The 18,698-nt window shown below is 38.9% G+C and overlaps 1 protein-coding gene across 1 annotated transcript; it reads right to left on the bottom strand.

Annotated features, from left to right (window-relative positions):
• Window positions 1-59: 59 nt before the first annotated feature.
• On the bottom strand, window positions 60-17,798 carry LOC131992757 (ras-GEF domain-containing family member 1B-B-like). The gene is made up of 14 exons (XM_059358442.1): window positions 17,572-17,798; window positions 9,709-10,233; window positions 9,477-9,599; window positions 8,890-9,027; window positions 7,613-7,828; window positions 6,872-6,946; window positions 4,232-4,324; window positions 3,955-4,057; window positions 3,719-3,798; window positions 3,501-3,596; window positions 3,313-3,408; window positions 2,505-2,628; window positions 2,331-2,403; window positions 60-1,557 (listed from the first exon to the last, which is right to left on the bottom strand). The coding sequence occupies exons 2-14, from the start codon at window positions 10,225-10,227 to the stop codon at window positions 1,524-1,526; spliced, it is 1,770 nt and encodes a 589-aa protein (XP_059214425.1). The 5' UTR covers window positions 10,228-10,233; window positions 17,572-17,798; the 3' UTR covers window positions 60-1,523.
• Between the last annotated feature and the right edge of the window lie 900 nt (window positions 17,799-18,698).

The following is an 18,698-nucleotide window of genomic DNA, read 5'->3' as shown; positions in this document are numbered from 1 at the left end:
TTCCCTGTTTTATTGCTTGTTTTGTGCATCACTTAAACACAAATCAAACGACACTCATATTATTCAGTTATTCAGTTTATTTGAAAGAAAAAATATAATTCTCTTTTCACAAAGACCTTCAGTACAAGTACCCTGACCAGTTACACAATGATACACAAAAAAGCATACATGAGAAAACACTTATAAAATGAAACATAAAATGAGCTTTTTAAAAAACACAACAGCATCACATGCACTCATAGGCAGATTTTGAAGGATCACATCATCGCAGATGAGATGAAGAGGAGGATGGGGTCCTGTTTAAGCTGCACATACACACATCAGTTTGTGTTTCATTCAGACCCAAAACACTTCTTTGTCACACATGAACTGGTGTTGTATTAACAAAAATAGCTTACCAACACAGAGCCAGCCAACCAGCAACAAGCTCACGGTGAAACTTCAGAGAAAGTACATAAAGAAAAAACACTTTTTTTAACCTTCTGATACAAAATACAACTTAATACTGTATATAAAGACACCTTAAAATTGGAGTCACTAAATCCTATAATACAATACACACGAACCCACTGAAGTGCATTTGATTTAACTTGCATGATTTGCTTGATGTTGCTGACATTTGCACAATTTTGCATCACCAATACGCAGTCAAAGTGCACACATCACAAAATGTTTAGAACCAAATAGCATGATTGATAAATGCAGCGTCTGCAAAATGAGTTTGGGAATATGTAGCTGATGTACTGACTTTCTTTTAAATTAGATCAAAGGCTCGAATGACTCTGGAAAATAGCCGGAAACTGATGCTGTGTGCAAACTGAGAGAAAGTGAATTGGATGAGGTGCATTTGCTGCTCGCAATGTTGCCGTTACAATCGAGCACTCAACAAGACAACACCGCAGACAACACCACTTCTAAAAGCAGTTGTTAGCCTGTTTATTTATAATACAAATCGATGATCTTCCATTCAGAGTGCATCTCTCCTCCCTGTGGTTTCTAACAGCCAGGGTGTCCGCAAATAAACAGTGCTTATGTTGCAATGCAACCAGGTCCATATCCATCTCAGAGGCAAAACTGGTCCTGTATGCTTCTGTGGTATGAGTCCTTCCACAATATAAACAAAATCCACGTTTGACAACTTCTGCAGGCGTCTGAAGTCCTCTAAGTGCCTTGGACCGAGCTGATGTTGAAGAAGAAGCACAGCTGATGACGTAAATCACAACTCCGAGCTCTTCTTGGGAATCACAATGTTCAAAACTGCAGCATTGAGGTCCTTTGGCACCTGATTAATCTTATCAAAGAGTGTTGCAGTATTTGATTTTGTAAATCATTTATGCTCCTTGTGAGCTCCAAGCCCACATACTGTAAGATATTCTTCTGTTGATCTGTTAGTATATGGGCCCAGCTGTGTTTGTTGTCCGAGGGAATATAAAAATGTGTCCATGAGATAATATGAAGGAACCTGTAGCTTTAAAATACCTCGTTCATTTACAGTCTGCAGAGCAGAGGAGATTGTCATTGTCTTAGGACCGATTCTCTCGATGCAGAAGGGAAGATCTGTAGAAGGAAACACAGATTTTTGTATTATATTTTTGTTCAGATTTTGGAAGTTCAACCTCAGCTTCTATAATGAGTCTATAATGAACCTTGTAGCCAAACAAAAATGCCCCAATCTAAACCTATTAGAACCACAAATTTAGACCCCACCGCCATTCATCATGCATTATATTTTAATCCGAGCCATTTATTTATGTATTGTTTATTTTTTACTTAAAAAGTAGTAGCAGTTGCAATATATAATCTGATGGACTGGTGGTGGATAAAAAAAAATACTAAGTGAAAGTGGAAAATAATAGTATTATATAATAAAAGTGAAAAGATTACTTGATTACTTCTAACTAGATTATTGTAAAATAAACTAATATTTGGTAGTTAATATTTTTTTCTCTAATGTGCAATATTTGTAAAATGCAAAGTACTCTCAGGAAAATAAAAAAACACAAAAAAATAATAAATAATAAATGCCAAATAGCAGATGTTTATGTATATAATGTGCATAGAATGTATGTATGTATATGTCCTATTTTTTTATATTCTTTATTCTGTTTTTTATATCTATGTGTCTGTATCTTCAGCTGCTGTGACAACTTTCTTTTAACTTTTAAATTTCCCCAATGTGGGATAAATAAAGTCATATCTTATCTCTTATCTTATGGTGGTTGCATTTTTGTACTTTAAAGACATCTGAGCAACTTTTTTAATAAGGCACAAGGGTTAATACATGTTATTGGTAGACCATTTTAAGTATGTGCACATGTGTGTACACTCACCTGAGAGACCTCCGGCTGTCTTTCTCCATGTTGTTCTCAGGTCCTTCACTCTCATAAGAAGCAAGGTGCAGCTCTGCAGCAATAAAACAAGACAAATGTTGATTTGTTCTCTCACACTAATGACAAATGAGCTGTGATGTATTAAGATAAATGCAGAGAAGTTGGCGTACTCACCATCTTCACTGAAGACAGGCGTGGTTACGAGGTACTGGAGGATCCTTCTGTCTCTGTCAAACGGACAAACCACCTGACGCCAAACCAGGAACTCGCTCACCTGCTTTGCAAGCTCCCAAAGTTTCTGTTGAGACACAACAACAACAGACTTAATTAACACAAAGTTAACAAAGTGCAGCTGGCTGGCTGGCTTTGCAGATCAAGGAAATACACAAATAATTACAGGTGCATCTCAATAAATTAGAATATCCTGGAAAAGTTAATTTCCAGTAGTTCAAGTCAAAAAGCCCCAACCAAGTATTGAGTCATATAGATGGACATACTTTTCAGAGGCCAACATTTCCATACTAAATATACTTTTCAAAATTGGTCTTTTGTGATATTAAATATTTTTTGAGACAGTGAATTTTAGGTCTTCATTAAATGTAAGCCATAATCATAATTAGAAGAAATTAAATAAATTAAATAATAAGACATGAAGTCTTTCATTCTGTGTGTAATGGATCTATATAATGTGTTATTTTACACTTTTGAATTGAATTACTGACAAAAATAAACTTTATTGAGATGCACCTGTATCAAGATCATACTGAACAAGGAGAGCTTCTTAATGAAGCAGTAAGCCACAAGGGGGCGCTGTTACATTGCATCTCAAAGCCTTAATATAACTGTGGAGAAGTTACATAATCCCACAGTGAATGATCAAATCTTACTGAGTTTAAATGAGCATAAAACACAGTTTATTCATATTTAAAACAACAATCATGTCAAATAATTCTAAAACCAATCGCTTAAGTTGCTGACTGACCTCAAAGTTAATGTGCCCGTTGGTCAACCTGCTGGCACAACCTTCATTCAGGAAGTAGATGTCTTTAATGAGGAGACTGAAGAAAGGAATCACAATCTGGTGGAAAGAGAGGACAGCAAGTTTACATCACTATCCTACATTTGAGACAATTTTTCTCTCTAGAGAAGACTCCCTGGGTGATCTCTCACCTTCTCCTGGCTGCTGTGTGCGGTCTCAGACCTCTGGGTGGCGCCGCGGAGCGCAGTTCGGTAGTTGCTGAAGTTGCTGGACGGGTCCATCTGGTGCTGAGTGAGGTCAGACAGAGCATATGTTGAATAAACACATACATGCATGCACAGAATATGCACACACTAAGAGCTGGTAATCAAACGCTTATATACATATGCGGGGTTGTTGTTTTTTTTACCTCCAGGATTTCGAACTTGTCTGTGTTGACTTTATTCCAGGTTTTCCTTAGTCTGGCAACAGGACTCATGTTCATCCCAGCTGAAAGACAGAGAAAGTGTGAGTATACAGAGTATTTACTGACACAAACCAAATAAATCACCTGTTATTCAAACCAAGTGAGGGGCGGAGCTATGCTGCTTTTAATGATCTGTTGGTGAGTATTTAGTTACAGTATGTTTTATGTTGAATACTCACTAATGATAGCCATGAGGGAGTTGAAGTTGCCGATGTTGAAACACTCCTGAGCCACATCAATGAAGAACTCTATGATCTTTGCTCGGTGTTTCTTCTTCACTGGCTTTAATGACAGAACACAACAGGAGGTGAATCAAAGACTCCTGGATCGTCGGCATAAACTGGAGCTGCGTGTCTCAGAATGATGGATGGGTGAAAAGTGAAACTTAACAACAAGAGCTTTGGTGTGTAAAAACAGGGATACACTTTCTCAAGTGTTTCTTTGAGAACAACGTACCATGCAGATCTCCGTGGCAACCAGGTAACTCAGTCTGTTGAACCAGTTGACGTATGCCTCTAGGTTGCTGGTTTTACGCTTCCGGAAGAAACCCTAAAAAAAAAAAGATGAAGATGACATGTTTAAAAACAAGCATGACAAGGATATAGACTCTGTGTTCCCAGAGTCAGAAGTTAACATGGAGAGGCATCGTTCAGTTTTTATGCTCCACATATCTGTAACAAACTCCCAGAAAACTGCAGATCTGCTGCAACTCTCCACTCTTTTAAATCAAGACTTAAGACATTTCTGTTTGCCAGTGCCTTTACTGCACTGTAACTTTTATACTGGACTGTAACTTCTACCAGCTCGCTTTCAATTTTGAAATTGTATATTTGATTAAATATTTTTCCAAAATATTTTATCTGCTTATTTCTAGTCTTTTATCTGCTTGTTTTAGTCTTTTATGTGCTTGTTTTTAGTCTTTTATCTGCTTGTTTTAGTCGTTTATCTGCTTGTTTTAGTCTTTTATCTGCTTGTTTTTAGTCTTTTATCTGCTTGTTTTTAGTCTATTTTTCATATTTGAATGTCATTCTACATATGTCTGTTTTTTTAAATGCTTTTAATGTTCTGTGTAAAGCACTTTGAATTGCCCTAGCGTTAAAAGGTGCAATACAAATAAATCTGCCTTGCCTTGCATTGCCTTATTGGTAATCAGTATTTTTTTCTGCTCTAAAAATCGGTATTCCAAAATCTGTCCGGCTCCAGTACTGACTTTTAATACATTAAAATGAAAAAAAAAATTGCGCTAACTCAGTCCACTGAGGAAGATTAGGAAGATGCAGATGAAAGCATCAGAAAAAGCTAGTAAGTGGACCTTGAGCTAATAATTTTTATTCTGATTTTGTTTTTGCCATTGTGGGCACACTCGTTTTCTTCTTCTTTCTATGACAAAACCATCCAGGAAAAGCTCTGATTATAATATAGTGCAATCATCATTTTCTCAAGAGTATCAGAATAAATTCATTTCATTACGGAAGCAGACTGCTGCTACTCTGTTATTCACATTACAAATGGATCTTGGCAGCCTTCACACCCACACAACCTGTGGACCTGCACAGTGAAGTCTGTGACGTGTCGAGTCTGTGACGTGTCTGTTGTTATTTCCATCTCATTTCCATCTGCTTTTGGGCCTTTTTGGTATTCTGTGGGACCACGTGGTGGTGAACCTGTTCACCAAGGCCACTTTTATATAGCTAAACATTAGAAAAGCTCTGTATAAATAAACTTGACTTGCCTGTGATGATGTAATCCCACAGATTCATGTCTCTATTAAATGCTTACACAACACCGGCAGCCCACTCCACTCCAAACTTCCCCTCTTACACTTCAGGACCCCTTACGCTGACTCAACGGCTCTTTTATACAAAGTGGGTCTTATATAACTGACGCAGCGCCGGTGAGGACCGAGGTGCAGCTTGGTCACAAACAGCGGCTGAAAGCTTGTTCTCAGCAGCGCTGATTGAAAGCGACCCTTCAGCTGACTCACAGGGCCACTTAGTAGGGAAAGAGCCCTTCAGATACACTTAGACGTACGCAGAATGATTCTTTCATACTGTGTTTGATGCATTTTCAAAAGCTACATTTAAAGAAAAAAAAGAAAAGCCGAACAAATTCCCCAAATCTGCCAGCAGGATCTTTCATGTGGCTTCTAAAGCAAATTAACGTAACTGAAGCAGACCATAAATTCAAAGCAGACCCAAAATGAAGACACTTCGAATCTAAATAATACAGGATGACTTAAAGATTACTACAATCTGGGTGTTTTTCTATATTATTCCTTTGATGTTGATAATTACAAACAGGTCATGTTGCTGTGTTCTTAAGCCGTCAACATGAAAAACCTATATGCAACTAGCTGTCTTTCTGCTGATTCTGACTGGTAAAGTTTAATGATTCTGTAAAAATCAGACTGGTCTTTGGGTGAATATGGGTACAGACCGTATGAGAAAATCACATTTTCAGAAAAGTATGAACCTAAAAATGAGCATATTATGTCATCTTTAACCCTTTGGAGTCTTGGGCTATTTTGACAGTTTTTGAATACTTTTCATTCTGCCACTTAAAAAGTGTTAACTGTGCTAGTGCATGTTTGTATCACTATTTTGTTTGTATTATTTTCAGCACCTCACCTATTTCATCTGATGGATATTTTATTTTGACTTACTGGATCAACATTTTGAACCCAGGACACAAAAAAAAACATACAACTGGAGTTTAAAAAATAGTTCTTTTTTTTACTTACAAGACATAATCATGCTCAGTAAGAATTTTAAATGTTGCAGATGTGAATATATATATAAAATGAGGATCTAGTTCTATATTTCATACTACATATATTTGACCCCGAGAGTCTGAAGCCAGAACTTTAGATGTCAGGGCTTGAAGTTTCTTCATTATTATGCCATGACATAATGAAGACGTAATGTGTCAGTGCTTTTGTGGACTCCAAAGGGTTAAATACTCGGGGAAAAGCAGACAAACCAATGAGGGAGAAGGTAAACACAATGTTTTCTGACTGAGAGGTCAGGATTATGGTTAATGTCTGATTGTATCACAGGGTTGTGTTTGGGTTAATGCACAACTAAAACTCAATTGTACCTTATGGTTCTCCAGAGGATCCTTCATGGCGAATGTCTGGATGAACTCCTCAGGACCGATAAAACTCAGTCTGTCCTGAAGGCAGAAAACAGGGAGAGGAAACAATCAGGACAATAACATTAACATAGAAGAGGATCATGATAAATAAGAAAGGGAGATGGATAAGTGAAAAATTATTAGATTAAGATGCTCGAGAACAAAAAAAGGCATGAAAACAAAACTGGAGAGGATGATGAAAAAAAAGCCATAACACATAAAAAAAACTACTACATACAAATGTGCTTTGAATATTTAGAGACAAGGTCTGCCAGAATTAACATCATATGACTGAAAGCAATTAAGCTTCATATAAAATGACAGTATTAATAAACTTTCTATGTGCAGCAAAGCAGACCACACAAAGGGGTTTATGGAAAAACCAAGAAAAAACAATCGTAAAACACAAATTCAATAAGTCAACACACGAGCAGGACACAAAAAAAGAGAAGGCAGCTTTAACATTTTCATTAAGTCTATATATGTGCGTGTGTTGTTAAACATTGCTTTAACGCCACCAAAATAATAAATTCACTGAATTTAGATGAATAAGAAAGGCCTGTTAAGTATCACCGCATGTCATTAAAATGACTGTGAGAACTCGTTTCATCACAGACTCACACCAGCAGATTTGCCTCCAAATGTCACAACAGATGGTTACACAGGAGACTTTGTTCCAAATCAGCGTCCCAAATCTCTTCTTACCAGTTCGATGTGTGTGAGCTGCTGCGCGAGGACGAAGGGGTCGTCACACACGCTCATTACGTCGCTGCGCTGACCCGAGGCCTGTTTGCTTTTCAGGGAGGCGGGCCGCTCCAACGCCACGGCGTTGAGCGCAGTAACGGCTTCTTCATACTGGCCGAGGGCGGATAGCCGCTTGATGAGCCTCTGGGTCATCTGCTGCATGGCTCGCCAAGAGTACTGAAAGCATAACACAAACATAACACAGATCATTAGATATGGATAGATTGATAGATATGTAACACAGGAACAGGCCTGCCAAAACTGGCCATGAATTAACCATTTAAGTTCGAACTATTCAAAAATAAATATTTGCAAACCAACAACACGCGACATAACTACTTGTATAGGTAGGCAAACATGTCATAAACATAAACATGTCTTTTAAAAGCTCTACATACCTATCAAAGAATAAAAAACTAAACATTTCCTTTAATGTAAAACATAAATAAAAGACTGTGAACTCTCTCTGTCTGTCTGTGCCCCTTAGCATGCGAGCTAGCTAACTAGCCAGTTGGTAAATGAGTTAAATCTAATCTTTATGCTTCATTTACACTCTCTTGTGTGAGTGTTAGAAAGCAACTGTTATCACTAGATGAATGGGAACTGTTATTCCGCTCATTTTCTGTAACCAATGAGACATTAAAGCATGGCGGCATTAGCAAGCTAATTTACTAGCTAACATAGTTTCTTTCTAACACAACATGCTGTTATTATTTGTACACTTATTCACACTTAATGTGTTCCCTATTCATTTTTATTTCCTTTGTGTCAACTTGAGCCATTTTCTTATGAAATAGTCCACTGGTAACCACTAGATACCTTCACTGGGATGGTAGCTCCAAAGACTGACAAGCTAGCTATTAGCTAACTAGCTAGCCATCCGTCCGTCTCCGGAGCTCCACTCGGCTCAAATTTGTGGTGTAATAAACACTTAATTGTTCCACCATTAATTTACATATTTGAATATCTGCTTTTGTCAATGATTAAAATTAATAATCAAATTAAAAAATATATCAAATCTGTTGACAGTCCGACCAACACAGGACCTACTACGATATGACATGAATGTAAAGATTTTTGTGCTGGCATGAGTCTGGCAACCGTGTGTGCAGGATTTAGGCCACTGTTAGGCCAAGAGGCCAATGGAAGTCAAAAACTTGTTGTTACCTGGCAACCTTTCTATCCTAATTGCTCATGTGTTCTTTGTTTAAAATTCCTCTATACCTAACAACACTGACCTCGTCACCTCGGGCCACATGGTGCGTCATGTCCTTGAGGCAGCGCATCATCCTCTCGTCCCTGAAGTCATATGGAAATGTCTCCGTCCACTCGGTCAGCAGCTGCACCAGCTTAGGCGCCACCTCACGGAAACGGATCTAAAAAAACATTACATTGCATGTTAACTTTCAATGGAAAAATATGATTTTATAGCAGCTATGGATATAATCTGTCTTGAAAACTCTCATTACCTTTATGTTTCAAACAGCACAAAAGCAGCCACTGTGGTTTGTCTTTTTGACACAATATGCCTCTTTTATTTGTCCGCTTGTTTAATTTATTGCTCCAATTAAATGTGTTCCCTTCATTTTTATTTCCCTTGTGTCAATTTGAGCCCTTTTTCTGAAACTTCTCTGCTTATGAACCAGTCGATAAACATTATCTCCCAAAAAAGAATTACAGACGTTTGTGTGTGTGTCTGTGGGCGAGAGTGTGACGATGTCACGGTGGGTGTGAGTTTGTGTGGGAGAGGGAGTGAAATGAGGAGAAATAATAGCTGTGCGCATGGACATGTGAGCGTGTGTGTGTGTGTGTGTCATCCTCCCACCTTATCCAGCAGGGCGTCACCGGACCGCTGCTGCTCCACACACAGGTGACAAACCCTCGTCATGAGCTCGTACGGGTGCAGGAAGAGGCGTGAACTCAGCAGGAAGGTGAACACATACGACCTCTGATGATGAGGAAACAATATAGCTCTTAGGACAAGAAGGGGTGGTGCACACAGACGTCTTTCCTAAACACATTTCCAAACACTAAAATAGCACTTTACTGGTACTTACATCAGGGTAGTAATCAACCGTAGGAACCAGGTGCTGAATCAGCGCCTCAAGGGACGCTGAAACCAAACTGTTGTCGTGGTAACACATCTCCCCGTAGCTAGCGGTGACGCCGTGTCCGTAACGTCTGCCTTTGGCCACAACAGAGTTGTTACGAGAAGACTGCTCGCTGCCGCTGCTGCTGCTGGTGTGGCGGTACGCGCGCCCGGGACAGGAAGTGCTGTGCTGTCGGGGGCTGTGGGGCTGCGGCGAGTACGGGTTCTCTGAAACCGCGCAGCTGCTGTTGTAATGATGCTCCTTGGCGGTCATAGAGGAGACCGAGGAGCTGCGATACGAACTGTGAGGCTGCGGTATGTCGTAGGGGTTCTCTGAAGATGAGTAGGCGCCGTTGCAGACGTTTTCTTTCGTGGGCTTCGGGGCCGTGTTGCTGCGGTACGGGCTGTGAGGCTGAGGGTGGTTGTTGTTGTTGCTGTAAGGAGCGCAAGAGCTGAACTTCCCGGCGTATGGGGTCGTAGGAGGCATGATGACCTGGAGAAGAGACACAAGGAGGAGGTTAACAATGGATACTAGGATAAAATCATGGTGTTTGTCATTTTAGGACATCATGATAGCTCAGTATTAGTATTTACAAGGAAATAGCCTATAAAAAGGTCTGAAAATATATATATATACAGTGATGGAAAAAATTATTAGACCACCCTTTCTCTTCAATTTCTTGTTCATTTTAATGCCCTGGTAAAACTAAAGTTAAATTTTTTTGGACAAATATAATGATAACAACAAAAATAGCTGATAAGAGGTTAATTTAAGAGCTGATATCTAGACATTTTCCATGGTTTTCTTGATAAAAAACAAAATCATTATCAAGAAAAACATGGAAAATAACTAGGGTGTAAACAAGGGTGGTCTAATCATTTTTCCATGACTTTATATATTGTGTAGAAGAATCTTTTTGAAACACTGACCTAACACATCAAGATACATTAAAAGTGTAGACAAATTCACAGTGCCTCATACTATATTTACATACTATAGCACACAATACATGAAAGTATGACTTTTCCCTGAATTATATACAGTTTTTTTTCTTTATCCTTCATATTTTCTGTTTTAAATTAACACAATCCAAATGCATCCAATCATATTGATTCAAAATCAGCAAATCCACACTTTTAAGATGCTGGAACCAGCACAGATTGATACCGACATCTACTTTTGTTGATCTCTGTCCATCATTCAATCAATTATTTCACTAATAGTGCCTAGTTTCAAAAATAGAGTTAATTATGGTACTACCGAAGTGAAAAACATACTATAGTTCACCTAGAATTGTCTGTACTTTATCTGAATCAAAAATCATGACTACAAAAGTCTTCTGTAGTTGTAGTTTTACAAGTTTTACACTATGACACAACCCCCCCGCTCCCTGAGAATGTGGTTGATGTTTGAGCAACGTTCACATGTCGTGAAAATATCTGTTTGAGCAACTCGATCATGCAATGCTTAGACTTAGAAGCGTCTGTAAAAGTAATTACACTTAATCACATAATTTTACCCCTCCTCTGTTTACCGTTTTGGCTTTGAACTGTTGAAAGACACCTCCTTGTGAAATTCACTTTCCCTCAAAGTTATTTGTTGGTAAAGTTTTATTACCAATAGGTTGTTTCAAACTGTCTATTGCTTTTTTGTACACATTTTTTAATCAAATTTTTCGGCATCAGGGCAGCATAAGGGAAAGAAAATAGGCCAACAGATGGATGCTCTCAAGACAGCAATGATTTTTTTTTTTCTTAATGGTGTAGATAATTGGATTTGGGTTAGGTAAGCTGATCCCAGATCACCACCAAGGCGTGCTTTAACTCTGGAGCCATCTTTATCCCGCTACTGTTGTCTGTCTAGGAACCACATGCCAGCGTAAATGGAGCCGCACACACACACACACACACACACACACTCACACACATGCCCCACACAGCGACGTATACACATGCACGAACACTGTGCCAGAAAACAAAAACCCTGCAGGAATCCGGCAGACTTTTGTTTGTCCATTGCAGCGCCGACAGAGGAGTGTCTGCCTGAGCCAACATCTTACACACACACTTGTCCAACATGATGGCGCCTAGCCCCATGTCGGCATAATCCAAACACACACACATGTCACACATAAACAAATGATGGCTTGAACGACACACACACACTCCTGTGTACCACAGCGCCTGGCGTCACGCCAGTGTAAGCCAGTCCAGTGCCAGCCCGTCTTCTGAACTCTGTGATCTCAGTCTGCTGTTTTTTCTTCAAACTCGGTTAAAAGATTACAGTGGCTTTACCTTCCTAAATTACAATATGTAATCTGGGAAAGCTCGGGTGGCCGAGTTGAGATAAGGCATCTACTGAGTAATATTTACTCCAGTTTAGTTGCTGTTTTTCTCCGAGCATCTGTTTGTATTGGAAGGTGACCTTATGCGAATGGAAAACATGTCTACAAATTTTGAACCAATCTTGGTTTTTCCAGACTGACTTCCTGAAAAGTTGACCCTTTGGATAGTTTGTGGCTTGCATGCCGCTGCACTGAAATTTTACTCTCCCTAAATCATAGGTTGGACTCTGTATGGACGCCCTAATGATGGTGTTGGAGCATAATTTCATATTGAAAGCATTGTTTAAATTCTCTTGTTTGTAAACTTTGAAAAATTGCAGTCTTACAAAAGGGTTTGATGTGGAAATAAAAATACAGGAAAAGATCGAGATGTATAGTTTTGTAAGAACATTGTAATGACAAAACCACAATGATACAGTTTCATGTGTGCTGCTCCTGTCCTGAACTTTAAAAAAAAAGGAAAAAGGCTTTATAAACGTTGCACGCTTTATTTCATAATGCATTTTCCATTCAATATGACAAACAGACAATATCTCCTGTTTGACAAATGTCACAGACTGTCGTGTCTGGTGCCTAAAATGCCACAACCTGGTTCATCAAAAGGGTAAAACTAATTAAACATTTAATAGGGCTGCGGGCAAATATCATCTGCTATTGGATTAAACCCAGGGAAATTTGTCCAAACTGCTTCAAAGAGACAACAGCATTTGTTGATGGTTGTTAAATATTCTACGTTATGTGAACGCTGCCTTTGTCTGGCTTTAAATATTTTTAGTGTTTAATGCATGTCTAAAATGTGTTTTTGTTTTTTTAACCTTAGGGGAATAAACTGATTATGAGTAAGTGACATAGATTATATAAAAGAAGTGGACTTGGCCTCCCAATCAGAAAAGTGAAGCCAATGCAGAAGTGCTTTAAACCTGCATTCTTTCTAATGACCAGCAGGGGGCGACTCCACTGGTTGCTTTGAAGAAAAAGATCAGATTGTATATGAGTCTATAAGAAAAACATGACCCTACCTCAGTAGGCATTTTTCCTAATGAGTTTGTGGTCTCATGGTCATTTTGTTTTTAACTTTTTATTTATTTATTTATTTTACAAACCATAAGCAGAATTCAAATCAATATTACAGTTAATGTGAGTCGCAGGTGCATCTTGCTAACCAAGTAGTATGTAGTATTAGCTCCACCCTCTCATCCTAATATGGTCACTTCTGGCTTAAAAAAAACAACTTGACGAAAAGTGAAGCCAATGCAGAAGTGCTTTAAACCTGCATTCTTTCTGGTTGCTTGAAAGAAAAAGGTCAAATTCTATAGGAGTCTATGATAAAAACATGACCCTACCTCTCACTTAATTTATTCCCTCAGTAAGCTTTTTTTCCCTGATGAGATAATTGTCACATGGTCATTTTGTTCTTAAGTTTGTTTTTTTACAAACCATATGTAGCATCCCAATTAATATTACAGTTAAAGTGAGTTACGGATGCATCTCGCTAACCAAGTAGTATGTAGAATTAGCTCCACCCTCTAATCCAAATATGGTCACTTCTGGCTTCAAAAAAACAACATGGCGATGGCCAAAATACCAAATAAATGGCTTCAAAATTGTAGTCCACAGACTAATGGATGACATCACATCTCAGTGGCTACATCCATTTCTTTTATACAATCTATAGTGCATTTCACAGCTGGACTAGTTTCCTTCTTGTAACGCTGCAGATTACCAGAAGCACTGACTAACTTCACTCCAGTTGGTGCCAAAAAAAAAAAAAAGTCTAAATCTTTCAACCTTCCCCAGACTATTTTTCCAAATCACACAATGTGCTTTTTTGAAAAGGTACGGCCAGCTATGCTGAGAGCAGTTATACCAGGGGGGGGAGAACAAGGGGGAGGTCTTCAACAATAGAGGTATTATCTCTCCTGTCATGGCATTAACAACCACACAAAGACCCCCAGGAAGAGATCAGAGCAGATCACGGCAGATCAGACGCACACAGCAGCTTTCACACACTCTGCTTGCCACTGTCAGGCTGCATGATGCCCTGTCTCTGCTGCCTGGGATCATTTGCACATCAGTCAAACCAGTAAAGCAGATATTCTCATTCTTCTGTAAGGTGTGAACTTATTGTACCTTTACAGACATCATCGACTGTGAGCTCATGCGTCATAATTCCACACTTTTATTTGCCAAGTGCAATAAAGGTATATGAATCTGGCGTGATGACTATGGTGACATAAGCAGATAAAACTACACGTGGCACATATACAGTATAATCATGCAGGGTGGTGTAAGCACTTTGCAGCCAACTTAGTCAGTCTAAATTATTCTTACTCAAAGCCAAATGACCCCAGAGAGCATCTACGTACTCTTACCTAATAATAGTGCTGAAACCCCCTGATGCTCAAACACACCAGGAGCTGAAAGGAACAAGAGAAGTTGTGTTAGCAAAACCTCCTGCTTTTTGTGACGTCTAATCAAATTTGAGGCCCTTTAAGCATGGCTACTAGCTGGGAAACAGACAGACAACAGTACGTAGGTAACTGTGGACACATGGCGTGAGAGAAAAGAACCAGATAAGAGGACCTGTAAAACAATTTATCAGAGTGGTGAAAGGTCAAAGCAATGGAACACTATCTTTGTTCTACTTTGTACCTTATGTACTTTGACACTAATAAGGTACAGCAGGTAAGGCGCGCGAGCAAGACGAGTCTGAGGGAGACCCTCCACAGTCAGCCTTATTGGTGACAATAAATGAGGTTATAGTCCAGGCCGTGCTCATATCACTTACTTGTGGTATCGTCAAAACTGCACTGTAGACAGGTTTTACAAGAGTTAACCCTTTAAACAGCACTAAACCATCCACAGAAATCCTGTTAAATAAGGCCTGTACAAGAGCATTTAATTAGTCCAACCAAAAGCAATGGAAGTCCATCTTACTCTGGAATCAGGGCTTGATCACTTGTGTTTACAGGATTGAACTCTCAAACTTTAATTTGTTATTTCCTGTTGGAGGAAAAGTGACTATTCTTAATTTTAGACGCCATTAGCCATTGAGATAAATCTATTATTCCTCCTAACTACTGAATCATTTAAAAACTATCAGCCCTGAGTAACTCACCATAACTTGTTGTTGGTAACTTTGAATCACATACATACAAATAATGGTTTTAATTAATAAGTGTATCACCCGGCTATGTTGGGCTATGTCTACTGGATTGGCATATCACAAATGTTGTCAATGAAACATTGGGATGGACGATGACATTGTTTTGTGGTTTACTTTCTTTTCTACTTCTTTTAGGTATGTATGTTGGATATCAATTACTATTTTTTCTTTTTTGCACTTTTGAGCCCATTCACAACTCCCTTTGCAGAAATCGTCAGGTTTTGGCGAATGTGGCACAGAATTTAAGGATAAGTTGATTGACAGAAAATAAGTCTGTACCTTTACTGTTTTGATAATTGGTTAATTCAGTCATTTATGTAGTTCCAATTTAGGATTAGTGGTTCTTCTTGGCCATATGTAACAAGACACTAAATATTTTGGGGGTTCTCGACTGTAGGTCAAACAGGGCAAGATATCTGAAGACATAACATTGGAATAACATTTTTGACATTTTTAAGACCAAATGATTAGTTGCAGCCCTTATTCAGTTCACTCACTTAATGCACTTGTCTGTCTCTTCTTCTGTATTTAAGAACATATGAATAACAGATGAATACAAGCTGTAGATGTTCTTGTGTGCTTCTTGGCTGTCCAAGCATAAGAATCTGAACCAATTTGTCTCTCCATACCCACAATCCTTTGTGCTTTTGGGGTTTGACTTCCTTCACTTTGTAATAAGAAAGAATGTAACTTAAACAATATGTACCATTGTTCTTAAGTTTGAGGTCTGAAACTTTCAGGCAACCACCATATTTAAAGCATCATCATCACCAGACCAAACGAGCCAAACTAAAGTTGGCAGGAACACTGCAGAGCTCAAACAAACTGCTCCACCCAGGGTTGAGTAATCTTACAGGTTCTGTGAGGCCTATAGCCACTGTCAAAACACCAGACGCTGGGACCCGCTGACCTCTTTAAAAACCTGCACCTGCAGCTAAATCTGATAGACAGGCAAACAGAGCCGGATACGGACACCATGCACAGATTTGCTGGGGAGATATGTGGAATACAATTCACCCACTGCTGCTCCTGTTTTTATCTCTTATTCCCACACGCACTGGATTCAAGCACGCATTTCCTTGTGTGTAGGCTCCACACACACACCCACTGGGTTACAAGTGCATCAAGGCACGCAAATGCACACACACCTGTCCCTTGTATGATCTGGTAGGCTAGTACAGTATTAACCTAGTGTCAGAAAGGATAAAGACCCATTATCTCCCCTGCTGCTGGGTTTGTTATAAACCTAAGCTTGTGTAAGGGGGTTCTCTGACACACACACTCATTTTCTATGGTCAATAAACCTACAGATCTCACACATCATGCCTAAAAGCATGTAATACCATTTAATGTCAGGATTAAAGTAGGAAAAAGTAACATTAAGAGGGAAGACAACTGCTTTTAGAGCAGTTAAAGCTCAAAATGTTGCTCATGTTCTTCAGACTGCCTTTGTGTTAATGAATGAATAAGTTAAACCATTTAATTTGAGGGTATTTAAGCAGCTTGTCGTGTCAAGTTTGCAAAGAAAGAAAATTGAGGCATTCATTTCAGCAAACACTGGTTAAAATAGAGGCGTGCAGAGGGAATAAGGCTGTTTCAAGTCTGTTTGGCCACAAGTACACACGCTTTCTCATATTCTTTTTTCTTTTCCCTACAGACACATGCACAATCTGTTAGTCTCTCTCACACACACACACACATATACACACCAGGCCACCATGCCTGGTCTACATTATGGGTTTCTGACTGAGTCATAACACAGTAAAAGTAAAAGCTGACTGTGAAAAAGCCATGCTGTGTAACCACAATCCCATCACAGGTGCTGGTGACTAATGTTTGTGTGTGTCTGACTGCCAGCCTAATTATAAACTCGCATGGGTGGTAAACAATAACAACAACAAATGTAGCTAGGAGGAAGAAAATAGACATGAGGGAGGACAATGTTGGCACTGGCTTTGTCAAATATCAAAAGACTGAATGAACACAAGCTTTTTATGTTAAAATGATTTTCTGACAATAAAGTTTCGTTTTAGGAGATTTAGTTTGTTAGAGCCATCAATTAAAGCTTAATTATAAAGAGTATGGGCAAGTTTTGGATGCAAATGCATGAATGTAATTAAATGAAACCTTATACAAACATGTTTGTGAGTATAAAAGTACATTTTGTAAAGTAAAATGTCTTGCTTTTGCCCTATCAAACGTCTCAAGGAGTTACATAATATACTTTCTTTATGCAAAAATAATTAAAAAAATAATAATAATAATAAAGGTTACTGTTTCTATTAATAACCCCATCACCCACACCCTGAATAAAACTTACCTCTGATGTGATGCAGCTCAATGCCAGAGTGCAACCTCCTCCACTGGAAACAGTTTAAAAAGCGAAGAAACAAGACTATCCCAACTCTTTGTAATGTCCGCTGGTTTGCTCTCACTCCGGGATGGAGCTGCACAGTGTGTAACACACAGATAAGTCTTTCAGTAATGTGTCTGCGCCGTGTTCTCCTCCATTGTGTCTCCGCTCAGATATTTGAGTCAATTTGAACCAGCAGCTCTGCTCCTGCAATGAGCCTCAAAGCGAGGCGTATTCAAATGACTTCCATAGAGCCGGGAAAACCAGCCAATCACTGCGCGGGGGAGGGTGCCTCTAGGGGCGGAACGGACCAATCGTGTTGAAGCAGGCAAGAAATCGAAATCTCCGTGGATTCTGATTGGCTGGCTCGTCGTCCCGTCGAGTTCTTTCTTTTCAACCGCAGCCAGGGGCCGCGAGTGTTTTTGTTGGAGAGCTGAAATATGGAAGGTGTAAGGTTTCCTGCGGAATGTGTATGTGTGTGTGGTTGTAAGTTGGTCTCAGTTACTTAAAAATAAGAGTTTGTAAGAATATTAGCTCCTGAGCTGTTTTGTTTTTGTGTTTGCAACGTGTTATCTAATTAATACTGTCATTAAAGCATTGTCAGTGAGATTTGCTAGTAGGATAGAGAAATAAACATGTAGCTAACGTTCAAATAGAAGAAAAAGTCATTATTAGGCTGTTAGCTATAATAATGTTAAAAATAAATATATTGAAGGGTTCAAAAATAGTCTAAGAATTGCATTGTATAGCGTCACAATAATCGCCTAACTCATTTTTTTCAAGTTTTGCAGGAAACACAAAAAACTTCACCAAAAGTGTTACATATGACATTTATTGATGGCAATTGGCACAGTAATAACACTGTGTAAATGATATAACTTAAGAGAAATAAATGACTTTTTTGAACATGCCTTTGTGACTTACGCAAGATATGGTAACACTTTATTTTGAAGGTGTCTACATAAGAGTCACATAAGCCTGTCAGAAATATGACATGACAAGTATCATGAGCATTAATGTTACTTCAAAGTGTCATTAATGTTCATGACACATCCCATGTCATGTTTATGACACACTCAGGTCACTCTCACAAG

Source organism: Centropristis striata, chromosome 19 (genome assembly GCF_030273125.1).
Source record: "Centropristis striata isolate RG_2023a ecotype Rhode Island chromosome 19, C.striata_1.0, whole genome shotgun sequence".
Lineage (NCBI taxonomy): Eukaryota > Metazoa > Chordata > Actinopteri > Perciformes > Serranidae > Centropristis > Centropristis striata.
The sequence above is the reverse complement of the archived record's forward strand: the minus strand, read 5'-3'. Positions and strand labels throughout refer to the sequence as shown.